The sequence below is a fragment of the Pelodiscus sinensis genome, chromosome 6, assembly GCF_052426305.1.
Source record: "Pelodiscus sinensis isolate ZL-2025 chromosome 6, ASM5242630v1, whole genome shotgun sequence".
In the NCBI taxonomy this organism is placed as follows: Eukaryota; Metazoa; Chordata; order Testudines; family Trionychidae; genus Pelodiscus; species Pelodiscus sinensis.
This window is the reverse complement of record NC_143057.1, coordinates 79,390,395-79,411,886: the sequence shown is the minus strand read 5'-3', so window position 1 is coordinate 79,411,886 and position 21,492 is coordinate 79,390,395. Positions and strand designations below refer to the sequence as shown.

At 41.3% G+C, this 21,492-nt stretch overlaps 1 protein-coding gene across 1 annotated transcript in view; it reads right to left on the bottom strand.

Moving 5' to 3' along the window:
* Nucleotides 1-21,492, bottom strand: part of EDIL3 (EGF like and discoidin domains 3) — a 429,858-nt gene that overhangs the window by 265,761 nt on the left and 142,605 nt on the right. Inside the window, exon 3 of the mRNA XM_006124343.5 lies at nt 4,751-4,780. Coding sequence (XP_006124405.3) covers nt 4,751-4,780 — 30 coding nt within the window. The remainder of the gene's footprint in view (nt 1-4,750; nt 4,781-21,492) is intronic.

Genomic DNA, 21,492 nt, shown 5'->3' with positions numbered 1-21,492 from the left:
TTGGATGTGGTCCTTTATGTTCTTAGAGTCACAGAATATAAGTTCTTTGCTGAATCAAGATTGGAAGCATGACATGATATATCTAAGTAGTATAATCAGTATGGCTAATGCAAACTGTTTCCATTATAAACAATGAGCAATCCTGTGGCACTTTAGAGACTAACAAATGTATTAGGTCATGAAGTAGGGTTTTACCCATGAAAGGTCATGGCCTAATACATTTGTTATTCTCTAAGGGTACGTCTACACTACAACGTTAATTCGAACTAAGCTAATTCGAACTAATGCATCTAGAACTAAAAACTAGTTTGAATTAGCGTTTTGCTAATTCGAACTAGCGCGTCCACATTAAGTGGACCCTGAAGCGGGGTTAAGGATGGCCGGAAGCAGTGCCGGCAGGGCATCAGAGGAGGAATTAGAGCGTGGAGCTGCTGTCTCAGGCTAGCCGAGGGCTATGCTTAAAGGGTCCCGACCCCCACCCCGGACAGACAGTTCTCAGGGGTGCCCCGCTTGCAAAGCAGTCCTAGCTTGGAGTGCCCTGAGTGCCCACACTGGGCACATCACAGCACTCGGCCATCAGACCGGCTGCACTTGCCGCAGGCTGCCATCTGGGGAAAGAGGGCAATTGGGGGGCTGCAGGAGAGCTTCCACCCCCAGAAGCCCGCAGAGCCAGTCCAGTCCTCCCCATCGGGGGCTCGTGCCCCATTCCTCCCTCACCTCCTTCCACTTACCCTTCCCTAGCCCCTCTTCTTGATGTACAAAATAAAGATAACGTGTCTTCCAAAATGGAATCTGTCTTTATTGAACAAAACTGGGGGAGACTGGGAAAAGGAGGTGGGAGAGGGGAAGAGAGAGGATGGGAGAGGGGAGGGCAACAAAAATGATCAGGGGTTGGGAACAGGTCCCATATGAAGAGAGGCTAAAGAGACTGGGACTTTTCAGCTTAGAGAAGAGGAGATGGAGGGGGGACAGGATAGGGGTCTCTAAAAGCAGGAGTTGGGTAGAGACGGTGCATACAGAAAAGTTCTTCATTAGTTCCCATAAAGAAGGACTAGAGGACACCAAAGGAAAGGAATGGGTAGCAGGCTTCAAACTAGTAACAGAAAGTTGTTCTTCACAAAGCAATGAGTCAACCTGTGGAACTCCTTGCTGCAGGAGGCTGTGAAGGCTAGAACTGGAACAGAGTTTAAAGGGAAGTGAGATCAAGTCATGGAGGTTGGGTCCATGAAGTGCTATTAGCCAGGGGGTAGGAGTGGTGTCCCTGCCCAAGGTTTGTGGAAGGCTGGAGAGGGATGGCACGAGACAAATGGCTTGGTCACTGTCTTCGGTCCATCCCCCCCAGGATCCCTAGGGTTGGCTGCTGTTGGCAGACAGGCTACTGGGCTAGATGGACCTTTGGTCTGACCCAGGACGGCCATTGTAAGCTCAGGGCTCAGGGTTGGGGGTCTCAGTGGACCCCCTTGATTCTCTTGCACACCTGCTCCTGGGTGGCCAGGCTGGCAGCTCTCCTGCCCTAGCCGGCCACTTTCCTGTGCCTAGTGCGGAGATCGTGGACGATCGTGGGCAAGCTCTCGGGAGCCGCCAGCCTGGTCCCGGGAAGAGGGGGAGAGCTGGGGGGCATCTGGTGGTTGGCTCGATCCGTGCCAGGTGCAGGGTCTGCTGGCTGGGTGCTGGCAGGCTTGCACTTGGCACGGGCACCGTAGCCAGCCCGTGCCCCTTTAAGGGGTCCTGGGCCGGGAGGGGGGCATACGAGTTTCCCTGGTGTTGGCCAGAGTGGCCACCAGGGAAACCTGGGGAGGGCTAGCCTCCCACTAGTTCGAATTAAGGGGCTACACACTCCTTAATTCGAACTAGCTAGTTCGAACTAGGCTTAATCCTCATGGAATGAGGATTACCTAGTTCTAACTAAGCTCTCCGTTAGTTCGAATTAAATTCGAACTAACGGAGCGCTAGTGTAGCACCTATGAAAGTTAGTTCAAACTAACTTTGTAGTGTAGACATACCCTAAGATGCCACAGGACTACTCATTTTCTTTAAATCGACAGACTAACACAGGGACTCTTCTGAGATTGTGTTTCCATTATATTAATTCAAATTTTAAAATGCATTTGCATGGGTTATATTTGTTCTCCTTGTGTATTTGCTTTTGCTTTTACTTTTACTGGCACAAATGTTTACAATAAGTGTATTTCCACCTATATTGTGAATTCATCTGTTGCAAGTATTTGTAGCAGACACATTTGTGTGTTTATCCAGACCATGGAACAGAAACAGTACAATGCTTTGTGTCTGTGCAGTATCTAGCACAAGGAGTCCTGTCTATATCTTTGTCTACATGGGGACTTTTACTGGCATTACTACACCAGTTAAATTAAATCACAGCTGTTAAATCAAAATAACGCCTTATGTGGATACACTTATTTGAAATAACAGTGGTTGTTGGGGAGGGGGGGTCGGTTAAATTATATCCCACAAAGAGGCCACTGTTACAGAGTGTAAAAGTCCATGAGGAGAGCTATACTAATCTGACTATAATACTATGACTACCAGTAAAATAATGCTGGTAAATTTCCCCATATCTTCGGATTCCTAGACAATCCCACAATACACAAAACACTGTGTGGCTTATTTGACCACAGCTAAGCAACATGGTTTCGATTTGAAATGGTTCCTATACTTGTGACTATTTAACTGAGTGAGATATGTTCATGGAAGTTTGCAAAAATATTCATCATCAATGAATTAATTCAACAAACTTGTGAATTACTTAGGGATATTCTATCAGCAGACAATCAATCAATCAATCAATCAATCAATCAATCAATCTCTCTCTCTCTCTCTCTCTCTCTCTCTCTCTCTCTCTCTCTCTCACACACACACACACACACACACACACACACACACACACACACACACACACACACACACACACACTTCAAATTATGAGCTCAGCTCCATTGAACATGTTTTATTTGGAAGAAATATTCCAAAACACTGATGGAGGATCCTGGGTACAGCATTACACTGGAGTTCAAAACAAACACAAAACTCACTGGAATGACACTCTTCAGTGCGGCTACTGAAAGGTGCCCCTGGAGAGTCAAGTACAGAATTTTACAGGTTGCTGAGAAACTCAGGAAAGCCCATTTTGCTGGTTTAGCAGTTCTCCAAGACGTCCTCTATCTGGCCTTCTTAGTAAGTGAGTCAAGAGCACTGTTTTTGTTTGTTTTTTTCTTTTAATTCATATGCCTGGCAGGACTTTTTGCAGTGGGACTACTTGTGGGAGTGACTGCATGCCAACGTAAGTTCACAAGCTATATCTATATTGTCATAAACCTATGCATATCTAGGCAACAACTCACAGTATACTAATGAAAAAGAAACAAAATCATGGCTAAGACACTTGCAGAAGGTTATACAGTATAAGTACATGACTGCTTCCTTATTTTACATCTAATGAAAATATTGTAGCAACCATAGTTTTAAAAGCCTTTGACTTAAATATTTACAATGCTTTTTACATTTAATTTGTATTTGAAAATTTGCAACAGCTGCTTATTAAGATATATTAAACAAAATGTTAATACCAGAAGATGAGTCTACAATGAATTCTCAGAAGGCTGAAACTTAAAAAATAATTTAAAAATATCTTTCAACGTGTCTAAGTATTTTAAGGTTGTTTTACCCAAACTCTTCTTTCCTCCTTGTTTCCTTTCTAATCCCCTTCATGTTTTTTAATTTCTTTAATCTCTGATGCCATCTTCTTTTACTAAGTAACTTCATTTGCCTGTTTTTCCTCTTCCCACTTTTATAACATTTTTCTTGATTACTCTCCCTTTCTGCTCACATTTTACCTTCTCACTTTTATTCCCCTTCTTAATTACTTATATTTCCCTCAATGTCATAGAATCAGAGCACTTCACAATCTTTAATGTATTAATGTATTTTCCTCACAATACCCATTTATGGTCAGGGTTTGAGGGAGAAGCATTATTTCCCACATCTTACAGATGAGGAACTGCATCTCTGAGAAGCTAAGTGACCGGCTGATATTAGTTATGCCTGCAAGGCACTCTTCTGTCAGCATATTTACATCTACACCAGAAAATTTTGCCAGCATAGTTACTTCAGCTAGGGAGTGTGACTTTTTGACATTCCTTGTTGATGTAGCTTTGTTTCTAACGTAGACCAAGCTCTGTTCTGCTCCTCTGACTCTGTTCACATTCTTCATACTATCTCTCATTCAGCCTTACAGTTTATTTTCTATTTCCCTAGGACCTTTGCTTTTTTTGAGCATGCTTCTAATATTTCTTCACATATGCTAGAACTACTATTAAGCTTGTGTGTATTAAAGTTTTTTAACCTGAAATTACTGTCTTCCTGATTAATTTGAAGTAGTTATGCTTAGTCATAGGGTAAGCCACAAATTTGTATCCTGGTACAAATATTCAAGGAGTTTCCAAACTTAGACTTTGCAATCATATTGTCAAATACGTTAATTATTTGTCAATCAGTTGTCTTGAAATAAGTCCAGGCGTACCCAATGTTTACAACATGAACCAAAGAACTGGCAAGAAGGGGATCAAATATGAGAGAAAAGCACTGCTGCTGTAGTGAATTAATACCACAGTTGGCCCTAAATTCAAAGGCATTTTACTATGGTGTCGACTTTGGAGAGCACGTCGGTAAATATTTAAAAAAATAGAACAATCCAGGATGGTTAATATGATTAAACATTAGATTCTCTTACCTGCTGAAGTTGGCTCCTCTTCATCAGATTCTGAGCCCAAAAAAGAAAAAGAAAGAAAAAAAGGTATAAATAATTGAAGAAACCCAAACAATGCTAATTAATAGACATTTGATTACATTTAAATATACCTAGTAAAATCTAAAACTGGCAATACAATGACATGACATATGTGGGGTTTTAAATATAAAGTCTAAATCTACTGAATTATCGGATTGATTAGAAAAATGATCTAAATCCACTATGAATTTAACGTGTGTGTGTTTTTACTGTCTTGTATCTATAATCCCCCCACCCCCGTTTTCCCCATCTTTCATATACATCTTCTATGTAAAAGCTACAGGATAAAAACTCATATTTTTCAGGTGGAAGACATCAGTCACACATTTCTGAGACTGTATTAATGAAAGGGAATAGTGTTTAACAGCAGTGTTAAAAAGAAATGTGTTGCTGCTCTGACCTAAAGACAGGAAAAGGATAGGATTTTTTCAAAAGAATCTTCTACATTGGCCTAACTCTGCTCCCACTGCCATTACTGGAAAGTCCATCTGTATTTTATAAGCATACACATAATAAAAATGTTTTCCCCTACATCCCTGAAAAGTGTTTATCAAAAGGAACCAACCAAGCAACAAATGATTAACTCATACACTCTTCTTATCCAAAGAAATCCATGGACAGTCACCAGTATGGAAGCACAGAGAACTCTAAGATGATTCTAAGAGAACTCTAAGATGATTGGAAAAAGGCAAATGCAGTGCCCATCTTTTAAAAAGGGAAGAACAATAATCCAGGGAACTGCAGTCCCTGGAAAAATCATGGAGGGGATCCTCATACAATCCATTTTGAAGCACTTGGAAGAGAGGAAAGTGATCAGGAATAGTCAACCTGGATTCATCAAGGGCAAGTCATGCCTGACCAATCCAATTAGCTTCTATGATGAGATAACTAGCTCTGTGGCTATGGGGAAGTCAGTGGATGACTTTAACAAAGCTTTTGATAGGGTCTCCCACAATATTCTTGCCAGCAAGTTAAGGAAGTATGGATTGGATAAATGGACTATAAGGTGGATAGAAAGCTGGCTAGATTATTGGGACCAAAGGGTAGTGATCAATGGCTCTACATCACGTTGGTGATCAGATTCTAGCGGAGTGTCACAAGGATCTGTTCTAGGGCTGGTTTTGTTCAACATCTTTATTAATGACCTGGATGAGGGGATGGATTGCACTCTCAGCAACTCTGGGGGAGGGGTAGATACATTGGAAGGCAGGGATAGGGTCCAGAGTGACCTAGACAGATTAGAGGATTGGGCCAAAAGAAATCTGATGAGGTTCAACAAGGACAAGTGCAGAGTCCAAGCATTGTTACAGGTTGGGGACCAACTGGTTAAGTAGCAGTTCAGCAGAAAAGGACCTGGGGATTGTAGTGGATGAGAAGCTGGATGAAAGTCAACAGTGTGCCTTTGTAGCCAAGATGGTGAATGGAGTATTAGGTTGCATTAGGAGGACCGTTGCAAGTAGATCTAGAGAATTGATTATTCCCCTTTATTCGGCACTGGTGAGGCCGCATCTGGAGTACTGCGTCCAGTTCTGGGCCCCCACTACAGAAAAGATGTGGATTCACTGGAGAGGGTCCAGCGGAGGGCAACCAAATGATTAGAGGGCTGGAGCACATGCCCTATGAGGTGAGGCTGAGGGATGTGGGCTTATTTAGTCTGAAGAAGAGAAAAGTGGGGGGGGATTTGATAGCCGCCTTCAAGTTTCTGAAGTGAGGTTCCCAAGAAGATGGAGAGAGGTTGTTCTCAGTAGTGACGGATAGCAGAACAAGAAGCAATAGTCTCAAATTACAGTGGGGGAGGTCTAAGTTGGATATTAGGAAAAACTATTTCATGAGGAGGGTGGTGAAGTACTGGAATGGGTTACCTAGGGAGGTGGTGGAATCTCCATCCCTAGAGGTTTTTAAAGTCTTGGCTTGACAAAGCTCTAGCTAGGTTGATGTAGTTGGGATTGGTCCAGCTTTGGGCAGGGGCTGTACTCGATGATCTCCTGAGGTTTCGTCCAGCCCTATGATTGTATGATTCCATGAGTCAAGGTCTTCTTTCTGGATTGACAAAGGAGGGTCCCAATCCTTTGGGAAGAGTTGAAATCACAGACACCAATCTGAGTCTTTCTAGATATTGGGAGAGGGAAGTGATCTCTGATTATATTATTGCCATGAATGTAGGCTCTTTATTGTCTTAATATGTTTTCTCTGCAATGCTTGTGCTTTCTATGTGAGTGTGTTAATTTGTAAGAGCTGTATGGTAAATAAACTGTAGGCAGTTGTATCTGAAGCGGAAGGCAAAGCAGGCTTGCTTAGGCAGTCTGAGTTGCTGGGGAATTCACAATGTAAGCAGGGATCTGTGAAGCCTAGAAAAACTCTGGCCAGGTGAGAGAGACACCTGTCTTTTCACAGTTGATAGCTAAGGGCTCATCTAGACTACAGGGAACGGTCGAAAGAAGATATACAAATGCCGCAGGAGCTTTCGAAAGTGAAAATAATGAAGACACAGCTTTTTCGGCGAACCTCTCCCCTTGTCTAAAAGCCACATAAGCCACCTTTTTTGAAGAAGAGAGGGTTTTCGACGAAGGGGATGGTTCGCCGAAAAAGCCGTATTTTAATTACTTTCACTTTCGAAAGCTCTGCTTTCAAAAGTGCAATTGGAAGAAGAGATGTAAATTTCTGCAGAATTTGCATATCTTCTTTCGATCATTTCCTGTCGTTTAGATGAGCCCTAAGAAGTCAGAAGATTAACATGGAGGAAGAATGTCATGGTTCGGAGCAACTGCACCTGTAGCGATAACTAAGACTGTACCTGTCATTTCTAGACGATGATTATTATAACCCCTTGACAAGCCAGAAGAACTTAGTGCATATAATCAGAAGGCAAAATATTTAGAAAGAAAATCTTTGCCAAAATCATATTAACCAATAGAGAAGGTATTGCGTATAACTAACTCATTTCCCCCTTTGCAGTCCAAACAGCACTCCACGATATTCCAGAGCAGAAATATGCACAGTTAGAATCACTTTCATGAAAAAGGCAAAGATCTAATTTTAGCTGTCATTACTGTATTTCTAAATCCTGGGCATGACTGAACTAGAAATATGTATTAAAATTAAATATGAATAAATACAATATGAAAATCCACAGCCTTATGCACACAGTGATTTCTTTATCAAATGAGACACACAGCTTAAATTATCCAGCTGTCCATGACAGGATTTCTTTTATCACCAATAGTTTGAAGGGCCATGTGTGGAAAACAAACTGCTTTTAATATAACCATTGGACTCCTTCCTTTTTTTTGTGTTAAATCTCAGGATTCCACCATTATGGAGAGAGATACTTTCAGAAGTCCAAGCAAAGTCAGTCTGAGCTTTGAGGCAAAGTAAATCTGAAGTCTCTCAAGGGAGCAGGTTCTCTAGTGGCTTACATTAGCTTGTATTGAAGAAAGAGATTATCAGAGTTTTAATACTAAATCTAGATGCTTTTAACACTTTTTATCAGTACTTTGTAAGACAGGCTAATTCGTGCATGATTTAGAAGGACTGGTAATATTAATAATTAACTATCTATAGGATACTGTTTCATAGTAAAAAGCCTAAATATTTACAATTACACAAAATACATCAAACCAGCTGTCAACATCCCATAGTATGCAGCAGTTCCGGATTCAACATAAATTTCAAATTAAAAATGAGTTTCCCCTGATTTAATGCTGACAAGTGTTTCTGAATAACGGTAGCTATACAATTATTAAAATCATATTGGAAAATGAAAAAAAAACCATAATGCAACTCTTTCAAGAAGCTTAACTTCAAATTGCTGTTTAGCTATTCTATGTTCATTGCAATGCCTAAAATAAAAATCAATAGGATAATTAACTTTTGGCATATTACAGTTGTTAATGGACACAGGAAGATTGCCTTTGTTGATGTTACTAGATCTGTCAACAGCACTCAATATACAATTGACCCTCAAGTTTTATTTCCTTGGACATTGTGTTCACTGGTATGATCGCACATTTTTCCTTCTTTCTTAAGAACTCTTATATGAGGGAGTGGAGGGTTGAGAAAAATACCACATAGAACAATTTTTTCACTCCCCCTATTCAATGTGCACACAATTAAATTGAGTTATATTGTTGAAGTGAGTAATGAAGGCCATCAGTATGGTCATACCCTGGCTCTGCTCTGCAGTGAACTGATAAGTGAACCTAGATAAGATAGCAATGACAGAAATTATGCCAGATGTTCAGGGACACTTTAATCTTCTGTTGGGAATGCAGAATCATTCTGCTTCAATATGGTATATAGTGTCAGGGTAATAGTGGCTCCTTCAATGTTCATGAATTTTCAAGCAGTAGCATTGCCCTTTTGTAGCCACAGCTGGCCAACTTCTGGCAATTTCCTGTCCCCCAGCCTTATAGAACTTGTGGCAAGATGTTCCACAGGCTGGTGCATTCGAGAGAAAACAAGTTCTCTCTCTTTCCCCTCCCCTTTTCAATTATATTTCAAAATACAAATGACTACTAAAAGGCAACCTCAATTTTCAGGAATTAAAGATCAGCAAATCTTCATTATCTTTTTTAAAATATCGCAATATGTAGGAAGTTTCCACATTATAAGTTCCTGTTTGATTTCTTCTTTTGAATGTCTTGGGCATCAACATTATTATTATATCTATTATTTGCTTTAAAAAAAATAATATAAGAAATACCAAGGGGAATTGTAAATTTTGAATCTTGAAGTGAAGACCAAATGTTTAAGAGAGATGCTATAGTACAACCACACATTCCTAGCCTTACAGGGTTCATATACATTGGGGGGTGGGGTATAATATTGTCTATTGTAGTACAGGCAGTCCCCGACTTACGCGGATCCGACTTACGAACGTGGCTTTTCTCGCCCTGCAGACCATGAAGATGCGGAGCAAACCCGCGGAGGGGCTCAGGCAGCCAGGCAGCCCAGGTGCGCGGAGGAAGCCGGCGGCGGGACAGCCCAGGCGCACCTGGGCTGTCCCGCTGCAGGCGTGCTCCAAAGCTTTGCTCCCCGTCTCCCTGGTCTGACCAGCAGAGCAAAGCCACGGAGCACGCCCACAGGGGGACAGCTCAAGAGCGCCCGGGCTGTCCCGCTGCGGGCGTGCTCCAAGCCTTTGCTCCCCCTCTCCCTGGTCTGACCAGCAGACCAGGGAGAGGGGGAGCAAAGCCTCGGAGCACGCCAGCAGTGGGACAGCGCGGCGCGCCAGGACTGTCCCGCTGCCCTCGTGCTCTGCGGCTTTGCTTCGTGTCTCCCAGGTCAGCAGACCAGGGAGACAGAGCAAAGCCATGGAGGACTTGGGCGTCCCCACCCCCGTCTCCCTGGTCTGCTGGGGGCGGTGTATGTGCAGCTAGTGCCCCCCCCCAGAAGACCAGGCTTTTCTTGCCTACCCCTGGGGTACAGCAGCTGGGGGCTGCTGCGTTGGTCCCGCAGCGCCGCTCTGGACCAACCCGGCAGCACCCCAGCTGCTCTGCCCCAGGCGTCCTAATTCAGCCGCTGCTGGTCAGTTTCAGCAGCGGCTGAATCAGGACGCCTGGGGCAGAGCAGCTGGGGTGCTGCTGGGTTGCTCCAGTAGCGCTGAGGAGCCAAGTCAGCTGCTCTTGGCCGAGGAGCCAAGTCAATTGCTCTGCCCCAGGCTTCCTGGAATCAGCCGCTGATCAGTTTCAGCAGCAGCTGACTTGGGGACGCCTGGGTTTCTTAAGTTGAATTTGTATGCAAGTCAGAACTGGCGTCCAGATTCAGCCGCAGTTGAAACTGATCAGTTTCAGCAGCGGCTGACGCCAGTTCCAACTTACATTCAGATTCAACTTAAGAACAAACCTACAGTCCCTATCTTGTACGTAGCCCGGGGACTGCCTGTACTTACTGAATGAAAGTCTATATCCTATATTTTTGCAGGAACTCATATTAGATGGTCACACACAGGTTTTGCACCCTTAAAATCCATGAATTTGTTAGAACAGTATCAATATTATAATTTTCATAAGTATTCTTTTAAGTTAACATTCCCACATTTTTAAATTATTGTGTTTAAAGTCCTTATTTTATTGATATGTCTGTTACAGCAACAACTTCAAGCTGGGGGGGGGGGGGAGTTTCTTGTTGACTAGAAATTAAAGTGAACAACAAAAATACAGCTAACTGAATGAGTCAACCCAGTGCCTATTGAAGAAATCAATTACCAGACTGATTGCAAGATAAAGACTGTAGTGATTTGTTTTTAAAATAATTATCTGATACTCACAGCCATTCACTAAAGTTCTACCAATATCACAACAGGCTGACTTTTGAGCAATAATTTTGAAACTAGTGGCTGTCTGTCATGGCTGAAACATCACTTAACTGTATAAACATACCTCTGTGTGCATTGTGTGAAGATACAATCGAGGATTAAAAATATATAAAAAAATAATAAACACAAAATATACAAGTATGAAACCTAATGTACCTCAAATGATAATTAATATTAATTACTATGATATATAGTTATTATACAGTCCTATACATTTTTAAGCAATCTTCACTTCTCTTATATTTTATTAAGCTTGAGCTAACACATAAAGACCCTATTAAGTTAAATAAGATTTTTTTAGTCCTTTTTAACTAAGCAGGCACCTGTTAACATCTGTTATAGTTAACAATGCAAAACTCAGCCCACTATATCCCACCTTTACACACAGAAGCTCTCACATTCCGGGCTAAAATTTTCCACATTTTATGGTTTGTTTGTGCATGTTAAGGAAACATTGATCAAAATCCCTTCAGATTCTTATGTGTGTCTGAAAATCAAAAAGGAGCAATATTCCCCATTGTGAAAACCTCCTGTTTTTATTCTACAGTCATTTCCACCTACCCCATCAACAAAAGCTCAGTCCAAGTTGGAATGAGTGGATAATTGGCTGTCTCTGAGCTTAGTTAGTGCCATTGGGTTTGGGGCAAACATTCATAAATACAGTTGTTTGTGATGAAGGAAAATAACTGAAGTCTGTATGTAGTATGCCTACATAGTAAAAGCCTACCAGCAGCTGCTTGAATCCAAACTAGTGCAGGAAACTATAGAAGCAAAACGTAGATCAGCACAGGTTTCAAAGCAGGCTACCAAATTGATTATGTACCCAGGGTCCATGCTAGGCTTGTCCTATGTATTCTGAATACATTCAGAGTAGTTATTTTCACAGTCAAGCTGGAAGGGCATTTCTAGCTTGGTCCCACAGGGAACAGTTCTAGGTTTGGTTCTTTTCAGGGTCTTCACCAATGATTTAGATAATGGCAGAGAATGTACACTTATAAAATTTTCAAACTATACCAGTGTTTCTAAAGCTTTATTTTTATAAAGTACCTCCTTTTCCCTATATATATATATAAAAGTAGTCCCAGTACCTACAGTTTTCAGACACACAATTTTTTTTCCTACCATTGCAACACATTTGTTTAAACAACTTAATCGTAGCCAGGCGGGTGATGAAATTTGGGGGTGTAAAAAGTACAAAAATAATAAAGCACTGTAAAACTTAAAACAAAAATTCAGTTTTCTCCATATTTCAGTTGTGTTGACATACCCCCAGACTTCTCTCAAATACCTCTGAGGGTACTCGTACCACTGGTTGAGAAACACTGGACTATACTAACCTCAGAGGGGTGTTAAGTGATTTGGAGGACAGAATTAAAATGATCTAGACAAACTGGAGAAACGACTTGAAGTAAAAAGGATGAAATTCTGAAAGGATAAATGCAAAGTACTACACTTTGGAAGGAATGGTCAGTTGCATACATACAGAATTGGAAATGACTGCCTAGGAAACAGTATTCTGAGAAGAGATCTGGAGATCATAAAGGACCATAGTGTCAATACTAACATTATTGAAGAAAGAAAGAAAGAAAGAAAGAAAGAAAGAAAGAAAGAAAGAAAGAAAGAAAGAAAGAAAGAAAGAAAGAAAGAAAGAAAGAAAGAAAGAAAGAAAGAAAGAAAGAAAGAAAGAAAGAAAGAAAGAAAGAAAGAAAGAAAGAAAGAAAGAAAGAAAAGAAATGAAATGCTGGATTGCATTAGCAGGAGAGTTTGTAAAATTGTAATCGAGCCATGAGAAGTCATTCTTACATTGTACTTCACACTGATTAGGCCTTAGCTCGGTATTGTGTCCAGTTCTGGGTGTCACATTTTAGGATAGATGTGGGAAAATAGGAGACAGTCCAGAGCACAGCAATAAAAATGATTAAAGGACTGGAAAGCATGACCAATGAGGGAAGACTGAAAAAACTGGGTTTGTTTAGACTGGAGAAGAGTTACATGATAACAATTTACAAGTCTGGAGATGTGCCTAACGTAGTGAATACAAGCAGAGAGAGGGTAAGTTTAGAAGATAGGATACACAAAGAACAAGTTAAAAATCACTTAGGAAAGTTAGATGTCAGCAAGTCACCAGGTCCTGATGAAATGCATCCCAGGATACTCAAGGAGCTGATAGAGGAGATATCTGAGCCTTTAGCTATGATCTTTGAAAAATCATGGAAGACAGGGGAGATTCCAGAAGACTGGAAAAGGGCAAATATTGTGCCCATCTATAAAAAGGGGAATAAGAACAACCCAGGAAACTACAGACCAGTCAGTTTAACATCTGTCCCAGGGAAGGTAATGGAGCAGGTAATTAAGGAAATCATATGCAAACACTTGGAAGGTAATAAAGTGATAGGGAATAGCCAGCATGGATTTGTGAAGAACAAGTCATGCCAAACTAATCTGATAGCTTTCTTTGATAGGATAACGAGCCTTGTGGATAAGGGAGAAGCGGTGGATGTCATATACCTAGACTTTAGTAAGGCATTTGATATGGTCTCGCATGATATTCTTATTGATAAACTAGGCAAATATTACTTAGATAGGGCCACGATAAGGTGGGTGCATAATTGGCTGGATAACCATAGTCAGAGAGAGTTGTTGTTAACGGTGCTAAATCCTGCTGGAAAAGAATAACAAGTGGAGTTCCGCAAGGGTCTGTTTTGGGACCCGTACTGTTCAATATCTTCATCAATGATGTAGATATTGGGATAGAGAGTACGCTTATTAAGTTTTCAGATGATACCAAACTGGGTGGGGTTGCAACTTCTTTGGAGGATAGGGACATAATTCAAAATGACCTTAGCAAGTTAGAGAAATGGTCAGAGGTAAACAGGATGAGGTTTAATAAAGAGAAATGTAAAGTGCTCCACTTAGGAAGGAACAATCAGTTCCATACATACATGATGGGAAGCGACTGTCTAGGAAGGAGCATGGCAGAAAGAGATCTAGGGGTCATAGTGGACCACAAGTTGAATACGAGTCAACAGTGTGATGCTGCTGCAAAAAAAGCAAATATGATTCTAGGTTGTATCAACAGGTGTGTTGTAAGCAAAACTCGTGAAGTCATTTTGCCGCTCTACTCTGCACTAGTTAGGCCTCAGATGGAGTACTGTGTCCAGTTCTGGGCGCCACATTTCAAGAAAGATGTGGAGAAATTAGAAAGGGTACAGAGAAGAGCGACAAGAATGATTAAATGTCTAGAGAACATGACCTATGAAGCCAGGCTTCATGAACTGGGCTTGTTTAGTTTGGAAAAAAGAAGATTAAGGGGGGACATGATAGCGGTTTTCAAATATCTAAAGGGGTGTCACAAGGAGGAAGGAGAAAATTTGTTCTTCTTGGTTTCTGAGGACAGGACAAGGAGTAATGGGCTTAAAGTGCAGCAGGGGAGGTTTAGATTGGACATTAGGAAAAAATTCCTAACTGTCAGGGTGGTCAAATATTGGAATAAATTGCCAAGGGAGGTGGTGGAATCTCCCTCTCTGGAGATATTTAAGAACAGGTTAGATAGACATCTGTCAGGGATGGTGTAGACAGAGCTTAGTCCTGCCTTGAGGGCGGGGGGCTGGACTCGATGACCTCTTGAGGTCCCTTCCAGTCCTATGATTCTATGATAAGTACATAAAAGGTTGCTATATGGGGGAGGAAGAAAAGTTGTTCTCTTTACCTCTTGGGACAAGATAAGAGCAATGAGCTTATACTGAAGTTAGGAAGGTTTAGTTGGGAATCAGGAAAGTGTCAGGATGGTTAAGGACAGGAATAAATTGCCTATGGTGGTTGTGGAATCTCTATCATTGGAGATATTTAAGAGCATGTTAGACAAATGTCTGTGAGAATGATCCTTCACTGGAGATTTTCAAGACTAGGTTAAACAAACACCTAGTCTAAAGATAATATTTAGTCCTACTTTGAGCATAGGGGACTGGTCTAGAAGACCTCTCAAGGTCTCTTCTAGTCCTACGATTTTATGATTGTGCAACTGTAACATTGTACTAATCAAAAATAGAAAAGTCAGGCAGTGCACAAGTTAAAGTATGGACAGCCACACTGAGTTGGCCATGTTGCATGTTGACCTGTGACATCAGAACAAGGTGTGGCGATGACTGATCTAAATCGGTGTCTGGAGGCGGTGATGGTTTGGATGAAGTCAAACAAGCTGAAGTTGAATCTAGATAGGACTGAGGTCCTGTGGATCAAGAGGCAATCTGTTTGGGAATATGGCATGGCACCTGTTCTAGATGGGGTTACTCTCCCCCTGAAAGAACAGGTACGTAGGTTGGGAGTCCTACTGGACAATTTTTTAAAATTTGAAAATCAGATTCCTTCGGTGGCCAGGAGTGCTTTTCAGCAGGTCGCCAGCTGCAACCCTTCCTGAACAAGCATGACTTGGCCACCGAAGGAATCTGATTTTCAGATGCTCTTGTTACATCCAGACTGGATTACTGTAATGCACTTCATGTGGGGCTACCTCTAAAGAATCTTCAGAAACTTCAGCTGGTCCAGAATGCGGCTGCTCGAGTCTTAACTAATACTCGTTATATGGAGCATATTATTATGCCAGTGCTTCGGCAGCTGCACTGGCTTCCGGTATGTTTCCGGGCACAATTTAAGATTTTAGTTATGACCTATAAAGCCTTAAATGGGTTGGGTCCAGGTTAGCTGAAGGACCATCTTCTCCCATATTAACCTGTCCGGGGATTGAGGTCAGCTGGGGAGGTTTTGCTTTGTGTTCCCCCACTTGTGGAGATAAGATTAACATCTATGCGGAACAGGGCCTTCTCAGCTTTTGCTCCCACGCTGTGGAATTCTCTTCCTGGGGATATTCACATGGCGCCAACATTAGCATTGTTTCGGTGTCAGGCTAAAGCCACCCTTTTTACTCGTACTTTTATTAATGTTTGAGTCTGTAAGTGTGTGTTCCTCTTCTCTATATGTTTTTTTAGCAGGTTTTATGTCCCTCTGGGCTCTCATATTTTAAATTTTTATATATATTTGTGTTGTGTTTAAACATTTTTTTGTAAGACGCCTCAAATATTTTAAATAGTGGGGTGGGGTAAAAATATTTAAATTAAAATAAATAAATAAATAAATAAAATACAGTATTCTCTCTTCTAGGTTTGCAGATTCAGGACATAGTGCTAGCCCCTGTGAAGTGAATTACAGTTTTGCTCTTGACTTCAATTGGATCAGGACTGATCCCTAAATATAGCTAAATCTCTTGCTATTTATGATGTAGAAATGTCTACCAGAAACATGCAGAATGTGCAATATAGGAACAGTAGAAAACATGAGAAGGAAGAAGCTGTAAGGAAATAAAAAAATGTATTGTAAACCTGGCACACAGCTGTACCGTAGGTTGTGATAGTTTTAATAGTACAGTAAAACTCAATTGGTCCGTCATCCAATGCTCCAGCACTCCTGATGGTCCGGCACCATCGGGAACCTAGAAGTGTTCCAGGCAGCCGGACAATTGGAACTGCTCTGCACCCGGCTTCCCCGATTAGCTGCTGCTGAAACTGACCCACAGCTGAATCGGGGAAGCCAGGGGCAGAGCAGTTGGGGTGCTGATGGGTTGGTCCATAGCGCTGCCCCTCAGGGCTGCGGGACCAACCCGGCAGCACCCCAGCTGCTCTTGGGGATGCCTGGGACAGAGCAGCTGGGGTGCTGACAGGTTGGTCCCGCAGCGCCGAGAGGCGGCGCTATGGGACCAACCTGGCAGCACCCCAGCTGCTCTTGGGGACACCTGGGGCAGAGCAGGTGGGAGGCTGCCAGGTTGGTCCCGTAGCGCCACCCGAGCTGCTCTGTCCCAGGCGTCCCCAAGACGGGGCGGCGCTACTGGACCAACCCAGCAGCACCCCAGCTACTCTGCCGCAGGCATCCCCAATTCAGCTGCTGCTGAAACTGACCAGCCGGACTATCGGAAGGGGGGGGCCATGAGGGGTCTGGGGTGGCATCCCCCTCTACCCCACCTCAGATCCCTCATAGCCCCCCCTTCCGATAGTCCGGCATATCTGATAATCCAGTACCCCGTGTCCTAAAGGTGCCAGATTATCGGAAGTTTACTGTAATAGGAAGTTCTTCACTGATTATTTCATTTCAATTTATCAAGATATTATGAAATAGTGTACTGAAAAATAACTATACAAATGGAAGGCAAGAGACATAAAATGGACACATTCCAGAAATGTTGACATAGGCAATGTACTACTCAGTGATTATACAAGATAATGATGCATAATTAGGATTCTGATTTTTCATGGTACTGATACTACCAGAAATTAAAGATTCTCTCACATTTATCATTTATACACTATCTATACCATTTTACAAAATTACTAGAAGGTATACCTGGCATTTCTTGATCCTTAACTCCATAAAACTTTGGGGGGGGAAGGTTAAATAAAATGAAAACATATATACTTCATTTAAATAATTGCTCTGGGGTTGGGCTCAGAATGAGGGATTCAGTATGCAGGCTGCCCAAGGGACAGAGGACAACCCCAGTCCTCTCACCGCAGCAGATTGAGGTCAGGTGAGAAGTGCCTCTCCATGGCCACTAGAGCAGCCACAGCTGTGGAAGGGGTGCATGTCCTCAAGCTAGGGCGGTCCAAGTAGGTCTGCTCTGTGTGCTCCCAAGCCAGAGTGAGGAATACAGCAAATGGTGCACTTTTCCCTCATTACTTGACAAACGGGAACAGCCAGCAATGTTCCCATATGAATCAGGGAGGGAGCTTCATCCCCTCACCCTTCCTAAATTGCACCTGGGGGAAGCTTGGGGCAGTCTAGGATGGAAGTGGGGGAGATGCATCCCAGCCAGCCTGTTTCACCTGCTTCGTGTTCCGTCTGTTTTCTATATGGTTTTATGAGATGCAATCCCGTTCCAGGCACATCCCATTGTCCTGGCACAACCAGACCTTTACCTTGCTTTAAGATATGATAAGAGGAAGCTGTATTCCAAGATGGTCCTAGCTCTTACCTTTTAGGAGGAGCTCTTGAACAAATGGACTCACTGATGGACGGGCAGAAACATATATTTAAAATTTAGAGTAAGATTAAGTCCTGAAGTTTCACGCACTCTTACTCAAGAAAAAATAAGATAAATATAAAACAGCAATTAAAATTACCCTTATGAATGAAGTCACTAGAAGATTAAAGTTTATCAGCTTCTCTAACTTAACCTTTATAAAAAGTACTTTGAACATAAATATCAGTCAACATTCCAGTACACTCTGTACTTTCAGGACTCCTGATAAATCTCAATTTTCATCAGCAAAGAAGTCAGATCTATTGATTTTGAAATATGTTTTGTTACGGTTTTTAATATGTAAGCATTTGGATTTCAAGAAATCCAACTCAATTTTGCTGCTCTTTAGTTTTTTAAGCCAGGTTTACACACATTTTACAGATCATATTTTAGTGATTTAAGGCCAATTCCCAATAAGGTCAATAGGAATTGTTAGGTGCTAAGCACTTCTGAAAATCTGGGCCTTAATTCTTTTGGCTTTCCCTCTTCCACACCAAAAAACTGAAAGCCAAACCTTCCTTTAACTTATTCTATCTGAAGTAATGATAGACAATATCTAGAGAACTCAGACCCCTAAATCTCCATTCTGCAACACCATTGTTTTACAAACATATGAGCCTATGAAGTTCACCATAAATAATATTTTTATTTATGCAGCACTGTTTGCCATAACACTTGGGGTCTTTCCTACTTGATCAACTGTGGTCAACGCAATGTACAATAAAATATTTATCCCTGCCAATTCTGCAGTCTGAAAATGTAAAATCTAACTGATGGAAAAATATGAAATGAAATATGAAATTCTTGGATTCAGATAAGGCTATATTAATAGATTACAGGACCAGAAGGGACCATTGTGATCAGCTAGGTCAACTTCATATATAACACATACTATAGAACCTCCTTGAATTAATTTCTGTCTTATTTAGAGCATATCTTTAAGGGACCCCCCCTCCCAAATAATACTTTTGATCTCACTCATAGCTCCCATTTTAAGGGCTTATATCGATGGACATAGACGGACCTTTGATCTGACCCAGTATGGCTGGTCTTATGTTCTTACATTCCATTGTCAATAGAGAACAACAGATGGTGATTAGATTGCTTTTATGGTAATTCACGTTTGCCCTTAAGACATCAAATTGCTTTCCATTCTCGGTTCTATTTATAGCACGTGGAATATTCTTGACATTTGACTCAAAGGGAGACACTTTGGACTTGGTACTTCTGAAACAAACTGCCCAGTAGGAGGGACAATGGTTAACTGACAGCAAGACATGACTTTCATGCTCATCCAACTCCTTCCTCTAGCTATTAGTGAAGTCACAGATGATGGTAGCGCATTGCTATCATCTCTAAACTACTCAAGGTGAGTAGTTTATGGTACATAGTTTACCACCCTAACACTATTATATCAAACTATACTTATCAACTCCTCATGACTGTAGTGACGACAGTTCCAAAAATACTGTTGACACACTCTTGACCCGAAAGGCTCTAAGAAATTAGATGAAGAAGGCAGTGTGTCTGAACTTGGCTGCCTGAAGTCCAGGATGCAAAAATTGGCTTGAGAGCACCATATTTAGACCTCTCCCCTACGTCCATTACATTCACAATTTTTTAAAGAAAAAAACAGGTTCACATTAGAGGATCTGATCCTTTTTATTGCCAAACTTTATGTCAATTCTTCAAGGATAAACTAAATACTCTGTTATCCACAACACAATGTTATTTTATTTTAATATAAAACATTTATGTGGCAAATATTTACTAGTGTAAACATGGAATAACTCCATTGACTATACTAGAGGGAGAAAAAAGACAGTTATTATACTATTTTGGCTAAATATATTTGAAATGTCTTTCTTCAAAAAAATTTTTATTAGAAATATTATGGGCCTTAACTGAGCAGGAAATATTTTCCATGAAAGACTGTGTTTGTATAATTTAAAATGTAATATTCTATGTATTTTAAGAGTCCATGTTAATTACTGTGTACATACAGTATTCAGGAAGAGCATAATACATCAAAGACTGGTGTGAATAAATAGGATATCTATTTAAAAAATGAAAATTGTGCTTGTAAATATGAATTGGAAGGGAGATTCTTCCATCTCATAAATATTCCATGCTTTAAACTATTGGATTTTAGTTCTAATTTTGTAATAAAAGGAAATTCACAGCTAGTTTATGTATTATATGTACCATGTGTATGTATGTGAATGTCTAGAGACGTATACACACACACACACAAAACTACATCTCTAATTACACACACTTACAGATCAGCCTGCCACCGGGGCAAGTGCCTTAGGACCCACTGATTCAAAGGTGCATGAGCTCTGAGCCCGTTAAATTGCTGATGGAGCACCACACCGAGTGTTCAGTGTGGCTCTGAAAGCTAGCAAAGGGCAGGTGCACTGCACTCTGTGCAACACAGAGGGCTGACTCCCCCCAACCCTGCCATTCTCCCGAGACCCCGCCCCTTCTGGAAATACAGAAGCAGATCCCTCCTTACCCAGGGGCTCATGCAGACTGTCGGCTCCCCTGCTTACAAATATATACACGCAGACATATTATATAGTAGCAGATTTACCCAGTGATGCCCGGTAGTGCCAAAACAGAGCACTACTCCAAATTTCTCTGTTTTCTCTCTTTTCTGTGAGGTTTATTGAAAGCAATTCTATGGCTAGTTCATCCTGTTTTTCTGGCTCATCTTGGTTGAATCTCTTTCCGCAATGTTACTTTATTCTTAAAATGTTTTGTTAATATAAAACATTTTAAATATTTGTGTGGCAGATATTCACCCGTGTAAATATGGAATAACTCCATTAACTGTAGTGAAGGGAGAAAAAAGAGCAGTTCTTATAATGTTTAGGCAAAATATATTTGAAATTTTTTTCTTCAAAAGATTTAACTAGAAATTTTATGGGGCTCAGTTATGTCTATTTGGAGGACTATACTTACTTTGGTAATTGTCTTTTTTCTGTTTGGTTTTATGAAAAGCAATTCCATTTCAGGCACATCCTTTTTACCTGGCACAATCAAAGCTTTACATTGCTTTAAGTTGTGATAAGAGGAAGCTGTATTCCAAACTTGATGGTCCTAGCTCTTACTATTTAGGAGGAGTCCTTGACCAGACAAACAGGCAGACATGAATATATAGCAGAGGTATACTCATAAGCACACATGTAAGTCAGAAAAAGAGACACATACAGAAAAAGAGACTATAGGGGGCTGAACTGAAGGGAAATACATGCTACACATCATATGGCAGGGCTAAAGTGAAACAACCAGTACTTGATT